The 13,085-nt window shown below is 33.3% G+C and overlaps 1 protein-coding gene across 1 annotated transcript; it reads left to right on the top strand.

The window, feature by feature from the left end:
- Positions 1-6,732: 6,732 nt before the first annotated feature.
- LOC123899690 (phosphatidylinositol 4-phosphate 5-kinase 6-like) lies at positions 6,733-11,439 on the top strand. The gene is made up of 8 exons (XM_045950902.1): positions 6,733-8,301; positions 8,885-9,052; positions 9,472-9,637; positions 9,921-10,037; positions 10,117-10,310; positions 10,491-10,633; positions 10,716-10,785; positions 10,875-11,439. The coding sequence occupies exons 1-8, from the start codon at positions 7,229-7,231 to the stop codon at positions 11,158-11,160; spliced, it is 2,217 nt and encodes a 738-aa protein (XP_045806858.1). The 5' UTR covers positions 6,733-7,228; the 3' UTR covers positions 11,161-11,439.
- The last annotated feature ends 1,646 nt before the right edge of the window (positions 11,440-13,085 follow it).

Consider the following 13,085-nt stretch of genomic DNA (forward strand, 5'->3'; position numbering starts at 1 on the left):
TTTTAATACTCCATCTGGTTCTAATTATGAGAGAAGATTCACTTTTTAGATACATTAGAAGTTTAATATATTCAGTCTAAATACATCAAACTTTAAATGTATCTAAAAAGTTAATGTTTTCTTATAATTAGGACTATAGGGAGTAGTACTCCGTAAGCACTAGTTAAAAAGATTCAATATTGAATAAACATCCCGTGCAATCCCAACCTAAATGAAATTATTTTACTTTTTATAATAAAATAATTCTTTCATCCCAAAAATATCATTTACATCATTTTATACAAATTAACCAGTATCTATAAAAAAAATATTTTTTGTCAAAAAAATAATTTAAATATCTATAAAAAATATATAAATATACTCCTACATAGGAATGTGATGTCATGTGAGGTGGGGCTGGGGAGTAGTTTTCCACTCTTTGTCCCGTCATTTAAATTGTCACTCATCTACGATATTCTTTATTGGAGGGTTTTTCTCTCCATCTCTATTAATATAAAGAAAAAGAAAAATAACTACCCAACAAGATGCACCATTCTTGGAGGGACTTTTCTCCCTCTTCTCCATTCCAGCAAAGAAAAACTTTCCACTCTCAAATATTGAAATGGAACCACATCTCCACATAAATCACTGTTTATAGATGCAAATTAACATTTCAATACATATGTATATGATTTTTTAAGAAGGAAGTTAGGATTAATTTGGGCAATAATTCAATTAACCAATATAACCTAGCTAACCGTATTTTTCTGACAATTCAATTAACCCAACTTTTTTATTCACTACAGATTGGACAGTTTCCTCGAGAAATCTTATTCAATATTGAGATATTTAAGTCAGCAGCAAGAGTGTGATATTGGGTTATGAGTTATGACTTGCATGATATAAAGAATTAAACACTTTTTAATTTTGTTTTGGCTCTATGAAAATGCCAAAGCCAATTGATAATATCTAGTAATATAAAATGAGTATTGTTAATAACGTGGGACAAAAAGAGACTAGAGTTATTTAATATAGGGTTAAAAAAAGTTTGTAGTTTTTATAAATATTTTAAATTTTATTTTTTTAAATAAAAAATCAGCAAATTTTTTATTCTCTAAATATTTTTGGTCCATATTTTTAAGTTAATTTATATGTATGCTTTGCTGATCGAATAAAAAAAATATGCATGCTTCGAAATTTTTAATTATTTTTTGCAATCTTATTTAGCATATATATTATAGAAATCATTTTTGTAAAATTTTATTTATTTTTTAATATTGAATGAATTAAATATGAATTTTTAATTTTTTGACACTTAAAAATTAATATTTATTTAATTTTTTATTAAAAATATTTTAATGGGAGAGATTTTTATAATATCATATACAAAATCCCATTAAAAAATGTGAAGAATATTACACATAGTTGACTAAAGAGTATGATCCAAAAAAAATGACAAAAATTATTGGGAGATCAAAATTTATTGATATTTTTTATCGTGGCTAAATTAAAATTTGAGATATTTGGCGAGTGTTCTTTTTGATAAAATTGTTAAGGACATTGAAATTGATTTTAACATGACTAGCAGACAAAAAGTAGTTTTTGGGTATTTGAAAGCAGCACATGCTCAAGATTTACTTATGGCTCTTCCCATTGATGGGTAAGGCTCAAGATTTACTTACGTCTCATGATTCCATTATTTCCTAAGGATGGGGTTTGCGCAATCTGTTGTATGGCGTGCCTAGACACTTTTGGGGAGCATGCAACTCATTGTAGGGAACTTCTTACAGGCTTCAAATACGGGCCGGCATGACCTAGTCAGAGATATGTTTTTTATATCTTTAGGAGAGCGGGCCTTTCTGTGAAGAAAGAGGCACCATTGAACTTCTTGATTGACCCATAGGAAGGGAGATTGACACTTCCTCAAGCGGATATTATGGTATATGGATGGGTAGGAGGGAAACATGATTGCGTAGACTTGATTGGAGTTTCCCCACTTGTGGTACTAGGGTTTGCGGATTTTACTATGGGACGGGCAGCCCTCAAAGCTGCTTCAAGCAAAATGGCCAAAGCTGCTTAAAGCATGCTTTGACAATCAGCATGTTTATATACCATTTGCATTTTACACCTTCAGTTTCCTAGCACCAGAGGTTGTAGACCTTCTGAAAAGAATTCAAAGGATCATGCATAACAATGTTGTGACACCTAGGTCTCTGGATGTATTTTTCGTAGGTTAGGTTTTGTTATACATAAGGGTTTAACGGTGCAGCTTGTTGCATATCTACCTTTCGTTCATATATATATATATATATATATATATATATATATATATATATATATATATATATATATATATATATATATATAGGGAAGGGATCAAATTACACCGGTGTAATATTTGAGTAATGTTACACCGCTCAATAACACTTTAACGAATACAAATTTTACAAAATCCACCGTTGGATTGAAAGCTTATATCGTATAGATTAATGGTTTATGTGTTTTCATTGAATACCGTTCATCTTGATCAATCTCAATAACATATCAAACGATTTTAGATTTTTATAAATTCTAACATAGATGATCTATATGATATAAACTTTCAATCAAACGGTGGATTTTGTAAAATTTGTATTCGTTAAAGCGTTATTGAGCGGTGTAACATTACTCAAATGTTACACCGGTGTAATTTGATCCCTTCCCTATATATATATATATATATATATATATATATATATATATATATATATATATAAATGAAATAAAAAAAAGTAAGAAAAAAATTAATATTATATTTAAGGATGTAGTTTTTCGTAGGTTAGATTTCACTATACATCTAAGAAGCACCGACACTCCTCAGATTAGGCATGTCCGTGTCGGACACGTGTCGGTGTCCGTGTTCGACACCGACACCGACACGTATGATTATACTAAATTATGTTATTTTTCCAAATTTTTATCGGTGTCAACATGTCAGTGTCTGTGTCGTGTCCGGTGTAACACCCAAACCCGTTATTTAATTAACTCTGCCTTTATAAAATCTTTTTCAAAAATACGCAGCGGAAAAATTGAAAATCTGATTTATAAAGCGCTGGTTTGAATATCACAAACTTCATTCAAAGATAATACTAATACATTTATCTAGTAAAATATTCGAATGAACTAAAAACAAAACCTTGCATCGAATGATGCGTTATTAGTTATACAAAACGGATACTTTTCAAATGAAAGCTTAAGACCAACAGAGTATACTAAGAGGACTACATGCATATACATATAAAAACCCCTTTTTCCCGTGTCTCAATCAGAGCAGAGCTTCACCATTGCACTCGGACGAGGCTAACATATAACCTGTCAACCTGGACCCCCAAAGGTCCAGCAATTACACATAGCAGAGAGTTAGAAAACATAAACATAAATATAAGTGTGAGTAGTATACTACACACTTCACACGCTATCATACATTTCTAACTCACGCACATACATCGTCAAATACGACTACCAATTAATCATTCATTTACAAACACACCAATCATATAGTTTCACGTCTTCTCGGACACTACCAAAGTGTTCATTTTATAGTCATGACGGACTCTACACTTGTTCATTTTATAGTCATGACGGACTCTGCTCACATACCAAGACATGGCAACAATCATAGTATTAAACAATTAGTAAATACCAAAGCTTAACACATACGGAAAACACATTACAATCCAATCAGATAATGTCACATAACAATTATCAAATACGTGTGCATTTACCCTAATGCATCTAATGCCAATTATCCAATGTCATGTCATCCCTAGACACGACTAATGCATGTGGTACCAATTTACATTGTTCAGATTTCAGTCATGACGGACTGTTCAGTTTTCAGTCATGTACGGACTGTTCAGATTATAGTCATGTACGGACTGTTCAGATTATAGTCATGTACGGACTATTCAGATTATAGTCATGTACGGACTCTACATCAGCAGTTTTACATCATGCAGGATAAGCGTCTCACCAATGGTGGACCAAACCAGTTTTACATCATGTTGGATGCTGCTATTCACCCCATTTAAGATGAACCCAGTTTTACATCTTGTTGGATGCGTCGGAACTTACCGAACCACCTTATCTCCCTTGGATAAGCTCAATAACAGTTTTATATCATGTAGGATATGGTTATCATCAACCATCTCTCCCATAAAGAGGAGTCACACAGTTTTATATCATGTTTGGATATGGGCTCCAGATCTCGGATAACATAATCCCATCTTCGGCCACTTTTCATAAACATAATCCATTTTCATCAATTATTGGAATTCACGTGATTCCCATAACACAATTATTCATGAATGCATGATTACTTTTAAACACATCAAATACATGACGCTATCTAGCTCGAAGCTATTCATTCACTGATGCGGAAACACAATTCCAACATCTAACACATTAGGATAACACAATATCCTATCACTCAAATCATAATTATTCACATGATAATTATCTGCATAACCATTTTTATACACATAAAGTTTCATTTACACTTATGTCATAAAACACACATCATTTCCTTAACATTGCAATTTAATGCTAAAACATCACATTGCTCACTTTAAGCTACAACTTATTGCATACACGTTTATCAATCATATAACGATTAACAATAAGCATTAACAGTATCAACATGTATCAATAATCATGTAAGGATACCCTTAAACCATGTTACAAGTGCCTAATTACACTTACGAACATCAACAAAAATTGCTGTCACAGAGGCCTTCGCTAAGCGAAGGCTTAGCGAGACATGGCGAACCTCACCAGGGGATCACATACTCACGGCGAGCATTGGCGAGCTTCGGCGAACTATTCGCTGAGCGAAGGCTCAGCGAGACATAGCGAACCTCACCAGGAAAATATCTGTTCTTGAGTTTTCTAAGGCGGTTTAACATTGAATCAACTCAAAAATTCATTCAAACATGTTATAAATTCTTATAAACAGCAATTCCAAGCATATATGATATCAAGGAACATTAATCATCTCTTCCAAACATCCAAATACCTCAAACAATCAAAATCATGCCAATTTCTTGCATTTTAAGCAAGTTTATCAAAACATGCAAATCATTGATCAAACATCTACATATACCCACTTTCAACTCCCCAAAGTTGTTTACCTCATCTACCATGAGTTCACTACACATGTTAGGATCAAAAGAATCCATTTTCCATTAAGAAAATCACCCACAAAACCCACAAGAAAATAGAGTGGAAAGAGTTTGGGAATGGAGGAATCGACATCCTCCCCTCTTTCGAATCACTCACGAATATGTAATCTAACTCTCGTACCTTAGCTCGACGAATCCACAAGCTTGCTCTTCTCTTTCTCTCCCACGAGCTCCTCTCTTTCTCTTTGGCTCTTGCCCTAGCTCTCAATCTTCCTTTCTCATGAAACATAAATTATGAGACTATTCATGGTTTGACTTGCTACTTATAGCTCTCTCTATTCTCATGGATCAAAGCCCAATTGGCTAAGCCCAATAACCACTTACACGCCCCAAGGCCCAATCAACATAACTTCTCGCTCATTAACTTACGTTCTCGCTAAATGATTATTCGCCGCTTAATAATTTAATTATAAATCACGCCCTCGCGTAATAAAATAATTAAATAACGAATACTAAATTTTGGGTCGTTACATCCGGTGTCCTTATCTGTGTCCCTGCTTCATAGCAATTAATAAAGGTTTAACAACACACCTTATTGTCCGTATACATTTTGTTCATGTGTAATTATTTTATATATAAATGAAATAAAAAAATAAGAAAATAGTTTTTCCACAAATAATCTCAGGTTTCAAAAACATTAAGGCAGAAGATAAATATACTACCTTTCCATTTTTATTAGTTGTCATTTTAGGATTTTAGGATTTTATTATTTTAGGTGAATTTGTCATTTTAGGATATTTACACTTGGTTATAAATTTAATAAACTTTGTCATTTTTTATGAAATGATTTTTTCTTTATCAGTCGAAATACTATTTTGCAATACTTCCTTTGGTCCTATATATAAAAAACATTTCATTTTTTAGATTCTTTGTAAAATTTATGTATTTGGACTATATAGTCTAGATACATGAATTCTAAAATGAATTTAAAAAGCTAAATGTTTTTTTTTGTATAAATCAGGTATCCTTTGTGCGCACTACAGAGACTAATTTCTCGAGTCTTGTGGGATCCAATGGGTGGCAAACTCTCCATAATAGTTTTAATACTGCTACATGCCCAAGTCAGAGATCGAACCCAAGACCTTGGTTAAGCTAGAAGAAACTCGCGTCATCTCATCTATGTGCTCTTGGGTAAGTTAAATGTTTTTTTATATATAGGATGGGAGGGTGTAATACTTTTAACTATTTATTATTTAATTTCACATATTTTTTTCTTAGAATATATACTTATATATGTATATGTATTAGTATTATTCACAAAGTGATGTCAATGTTTCTTTGAAATTTAAAAACGGAATATAAATAAGAACACCTAGTTTTTATAAAAGTGATGATACGTAAAAAAGAGCTGAGAGTAATAATCAAAATCAGATTAGAAAGAAAAGAAAGAAAAAAAACATAACTAAAATTAGGTGTGATATAATATGACTCATATTTAATTACCTAAAAATGGCATTGACAACCTCTTCACCACAATTTCAATCTTTCATTTTCTTGTTTGATATTACTTTTAGGAGCCAAAATCGGAATCAATAGAATGATGAGTTGAATCTCTTTGGTTGAAACAAACTAAAGAAAGAAAACAAACAAAAAGCACAAAGAATAAAAAAAAGAATTAAAAATAAATAAAAAATAAAGACTAGATTAAAAAATATTACAAAAAATAAAAAATAAAGACAAAGAAAATTAGAAAAACAATAACAAAAGCCAGTTACTGGTTCCAACCAACCTTTTCTGCTTTCCCTGTCAAAATCTAACAGCACAAATTTCTATCATGAAAATCTAAACACAACCCATTATTCAAAACCAAATAAAGAACCAAATTTTGAGGAAAAGTAACAAACTTGGTTATTGGGTTTGTGTTTTTTTATTCAGATTTTCCTTCTGGTTTTTTCTTCTCTTGTTCATTGTTTTGTTTGTCCTGCAGAAAATGTTTTTATTTTCTGCAACTTTACTCATAATGAAAATAATGCATTAATGGGTGAAGGTGAATAGAAAAAGGGGTTAAAAGCTTTTAGAGAGTAGAATCAATGAACAAAGATTTTAACAGCATTGTTAAGGTTTGGGAAGCAGCAGTTAGAAAATCAGCTGGACCAAAAAAAAGGGCAAACAGAATATTCTCAACACCAATGTCTGTTGCCCATGTTGATGATGATGTTTACCAGGTTGAGAAGATTCTCAACAATGGTGATTTTTATACAGGTCAATGGTTAAACAATTTTCCATATGGTCATGGAAAATATCTATGGACAGATGGTTGTATGTATGTTGGTGAATGGCAAAAAGGTAATATCACAGGTAAAGGTAGATTTAGTTGGCCAAGTGGTGCTACCTATGAAGGTGATTTCAAGAATGGTTTTATGGATGGTAAAGGTACTTATATAGGTTCTAATGGTGATACTTATAAAGGTTTTTGGGTTATGGATATGAAAAATGGACAAGGTACACAAAGTTATCCTAATGGTGAGTTTTATGATGGTGATTGGAAAAAAGGGTTACAAAATGGACATGGTAGATATCAATGGAAAAATGGTAATCATTATATTGGTCAATTTAGAAATGGTTTGTTTCATGGTAATGGTACTTTGATGTGGCAAAATGGTAATAGATATGATGGTTGTTGGGAAGATGGTTTTCCTAAAGGAAATGGTACATTTAGATGGTGTGATGGTAGTTTTTATGTTGGTGTTTGGAGTAAAGATTCAAAGGAACAAAGTGGTACTTATTATCCTTCTTCTGGTTCTGATGATGATCCTTTGGAATGGGATCCTATGGATCTTTTTTCAGTTGATTTGGTTGATTGTTATGTTTGTGGTTGTGAGAAAGTTTCAATTTTTCCTTCACAAAAGAATTTGAACATGTTTGGTTTAGAGGAAGATAATAATAATAAGCATTTATTGTCTAAGAAAGTTACTGAAAGGGTTAGTAATTATAGTTCTGAAGATGGTTCTTATAGTAGTTATGATGGATCAAGGAGTCCTATGATTGATTCTGTTCCTAGAGTTCCTCATATGAGATTAAAGGCTCCAAAGAGACAAGGAGAGACTATTTCCAAAGGGCATAAGAACTATGAGCTTATGCTTAATTTGCAGCTAGGTATCAGGTACTTATCATAGTTTTTACTTTTGATATGATTTACTCTCATTTTCTTTTCATGTTTTGGAAGCTTTTTAATTTAGTGTATGTTTGGTTCTGCAGCGGCGAAATTCATTTTGATAAGCTGTTTTTTATTCATGTTTGATATGGTTTTCTAAAATTCGTTTTGATTGAACGTAAAGTGATTTATGTTTTTATGCATTCACGAAAAAAGTGATTTTTATCAATTATGTTTGGATAGTTTGGATCGGAATTGCTTTTGATTCTATTCTGCGGCTGAAGTTAGAAATATTAGCTTTTAACTGTGATGGATTTTGAGACTTGAATGAACTCTGAAGCTGGAAGCCAAACAAAGATATTCATGGTCAAATTACGTTCGACTTACCTAATATTTAGCTTTTCATTGTTTTCTTGTCTTTCATTTTAACTGATATATTATATATGCTGATAGCTTGTATCTTCTAGGATGAGGATTTGCTTATTTTACCATTCTATGGTACAATGATGAATATGGAAATATGGAAAATTAATGTTCTTCCTTGATTCGAATTTTAATTGCACCTTTATTAATTTCTTGTGCCATAGCACAGACATGCTGTTGGAAGACCTGCTCCAAGTACATCTCTTGATTTGAAGAATTCTGCATTTGATCCTAAAGAAAAAGTATGGACTAAATTTCCACCAGAAGGATCCAAGCACACACCGCCTCATCCGTCTTGTGAGTTTAGATGGAAAGACTATTGTCCAGTAGTGTTCAGGTAAGCGTTTGATGCTAACTTGTTTTGTATCGGAATCTTCTGCTAACTTGTTGAGTATGTTTCGATGAATTTTTAACCTCTCTTTTAAGGCACAAAGAGTTTGATGATATAGGCTTTTAGGCAGAGTTGTTAAATTAGCAGTTATAGCGATGCTATAGCATAAAGGAATTTAAACAAATCACTATTGTCCTGCGATACGCTAATTAGTTTAAAATGTTGGCAAATAGCGAATATAGTGGCATGGAATTTGAACATATCGCTATTTTATGCAATCTGCAAGTGACAACACTTCTTTTTGGAATGTTTTTTGATTGATTGATTTATGTTTGCATCTCTAGAATTGTTTCATATTTGAGTAGAACTTTATTTGCTTATCTGAATCCACTGATCTCAATGGTTCATTGCATTTATAATTGCAGGGCTTTAAGAAAATTGTTCAAAGTAGATCCAGCTGATTACATGATATCATTATGTGGGAATGACGCCCTTCGTGAACTGTCATCCCCTGGAAAAAGTGGAAGCTTTTTTTATTTGACCAACGATGACCGATACATGATAAAGACCATGAAGAAATCAGAAGTAAAAGTGAGTTCCCTCTTAGTTGGCCAGATATAAATATAAGCCTTAAGGTTTTGTAACTCTCCTATAATTTCTAAATAACCAACACTATATATTTTAGGTGTTTATTATTAACTTAGTACATTATATGTTTTTAAATTAGTTTCAAATCTTTTTCAGGTTTATATGATAACCCTTGCAATAGGCCTTTTTGACGTGATAGTTTCCGGTTGTAGTTTCATTATAGATGTCATTTTATTTATGTACTACTGAATGATATTTCAGTTGGAACTGTCTAAAATGATTGCAGGTTTTCTTGAGAATGCTTCCTGGTTACTATAAACACGTTCGCGCATTCGAGAACACTCTAGTAACCAAATTCTTTGGCCTACATTGTGTTAAACTACCCGGAGCTTCACAGAAGAAGGTAGTGCTATTTTTTGTTGTATAAACTTCTACTTTGACAGAAGAACTTATAATAATTGACTACATTTGATAAATTTCAGGTTCGATTTGTCATCATGGGAAATCTATTTTGTTCACAATACGCCATTCATAGGCGTTTTGACTTGAAAGGTTCAACGTTTGGTCGTACCACTGATAAACCTGAGGAGGAAATAGAGCCTACGACAACACTTAAGGACCTTGACCTAAATTATATATTCCGATTACGGAAGTCTTGGTTTCAAGAATTCTGCAGGTACTTGTTAACCTCATTTTGTTTCACTCAGCATGTGTATCAAGCGATCTGAATTTTGTGCAGTATAATATTTAGTGCGTATCAAGTCCGCCTTGGTGTACCAAGTAGAACATTTGATATTTTTACTTCCGCTATATGTGAATGAAACATGGTTATATTTTCTAACATTTCTTCATTCAGGCAAGTGGATAAGGACTGTGACTTTCTTGAACAAGAAAGAATTATGGATTACAGTATGTTGGTAGGTCTCCATTTTCGAGGAGTATCAGCTAGTAGTGAGGCCGGTACACCTGCTCGTGGTTCTGGCGCTCATACTCCAACAGGTTATGTCCTATCTTATATTGGTTTTCTCAGTTTTTCTATTTTTTACATGAATTATTTCTGAATCCGTTACATATGTTGCAGGTACCTTTGATGACGGAGCTCCTCGTCTTTCTGGAGTTGATGTGGATCGTATTGTAGTAGATCCTAGCCGGTATAGTCTATCAACACATAATATCTAAAGTTTCAAAACTTCTATAACTCTAGTTTCTGAAAACATTTGCATTTTATGTCATGTTTCAGGTGGATTCAATTAGGTATAAACATGCCAGCGCGAGCCGAGTTGACTACACGAAAAAGTTGTGACACTCCTCAGTTGGTTGGAGAACCAACAGGAGAGACATATGAAATTATAATCTTTTTCGGTATAATCGATATATTACAAGATTATGACATTAGTAAAAAGCTTGAACATGCTTACAAATCATTTCAATATGATGCAACTACGATCTCTGCCGTTGATCCAAGACTATACTCAAGACGGTTTCGCGATTTCATCTTCAGAGTTTTTCTAGAGGACCCTTCTTGAGGGCTTAGTTGTGGAATCTGACCGATGCACATTAGTTGGAGGGTATTTTGTGATTGATATGTTACACATTTCTGAAGTTTGTTAATTTTCCCTCCCTATAGTTTATCAAAAAAAATTATTTTTATTTTAGTTACAGCTATTGTATGTTGTAGTTTAGATTTTGACAGTTACTGAAACCTTTTCCAATTGTAAATGAATCAACACAAGAGTAAACAATCAATATTCGAAATCATATATTCTTGTACATATATGACGTTGAGAGAGTTGATTTTTTTTTTTTTTACAGAAAATATTAATCATCCTTGATTTTAGTAAAAATTAAAATATTAATTCATGATAAAAAAAAAAGTAAAAATCAAAACATTAGCAATTTTTTATCAAAAGTAGCCTTGCAAACCAAGGTTGCGAACATAGTTTGTTATATAAAAAAATTATACAAAGTTTCCACAATCATAGAGGCTTGTGGTGAATAAACACGCAAAAGTTGCGAACATTGGAAGTTGGCACGAGAATAGCTAGTGTTGGAACTGGTTTTGGAACAGAAATTTGAACCCGGAAGAGCTCCCATCAGCTGTGTTTTTGCGCGCAGCAGAAAATAGTGCAGTTCAGCCCGCGGCCTGCTGTCTGTGACGGTTGCAGCTGGCTGCCTGATCAAGGGGTTGATTTTTCAGTTATATCATGTGATGCCCAAGCAGCAAGAAGTTTATGGAAAACTGCTGTCCGTTAAAAATCAGAATTTTCGGATGTGAATGCACATGATTGCTACTTATTTCTATCTATCTTGTGTTTCATAAGTGAGTTTTTTTTTTTAACTGTAAAAGTATAATTATATAAATAATTCTCAAAGCGAGAACAAGTAGGAGTACAAGTAGTACTAGACCCACTACTAGGTAGAAGTATAAGCGGTACTCAACCAGTGTACATATAACACAAAACAAAAGGTCTTAGGCTCTAAAAATCACCTAAGACACCATCACCCAAAAGTTCAATACTACACTACCCCGTATATACTGGTTTCAGCAGCCACAACACAAGTGAAGCAAAAGTGCCAGCTACCTAAGGAGGCAAATAAGAGGAAGTTTTTCCCATTCATACAGTACGCATACACCACCATATCTAGAAGCCACAAACCAATGGAGAGACCTATGCTTAATTGCATCCACAATCTCACAAGTCTTCAACTTAACACCTTGGAAAATAAGAGAGTTCCTAGCAAGCCACAAGCTCCACATAACCAATTGCCATATCAAATTCAACCCTTCCGATCTTTTCTTGGATTTGAACGGGGCTGCAAAGGATTGAAAGGAAATTTGCTCGAGTTGGCAAGCGATGTAGCATTAATTGCCAAGAGAAGATTTTCACCTTCAATGGAGCTAAACTCTTCCAAATTTGGTTCAACACCCGACACTCCCCTTCGTTAAGTTCCGTATCCGGAAGAAAATTATCACAAAGGAAAACATAACCATTCTTTACAGTGTACCCCCTCCTCCACGTGATGTCACATAACCAAGAGTCCTCCATTTGAGAAATAATCGAACCGCCAATTTGTGTTTCATAAGTTAGTGATGTGGCAGCCAATGTGTATCCTATTATTTGTATTTGTATGCTGATTTTTTCGCAGCTTTGCACATCTTGTGTTAGTTTGCTAAGTCTCCATAAAAGATTGCTTATCAAAAACGAAGATTAAACTGTCTGCAAACTTAATTTTAAGGTTAAATTGCACTTTTCGTCCTTTAACTTTCACAAACTTGTGATTTTAGCCCCCTTTGCAAAAGGTTGGCCCCACTGATTTTGACCAAGTCAACGCGCACGTGGATAGTGACTCACATGCCATGTCAGCATGTTAGGTGAGTCATTGTCCACATGTGTGTTGACTTGTTGACGTAGCATGTAAGTCACTATCCATATTTTTCTTGACTTGGTCA

This window comes from Trifolium pratense, linkage group LG7, assembly GCF_020283565.1.
Source record: "Trifolium pratense cultivar HEN17-A07 linkage group LG7, ARS_RC_1.1, whole genome shotgun sequence".
Taxonomy (NCBI): Eukaryota; Viridiplantae; Streptophyta; class Magnoliopsida; order Fabales; family Fabaceae; genus Trifolium; species Trifolium pratense.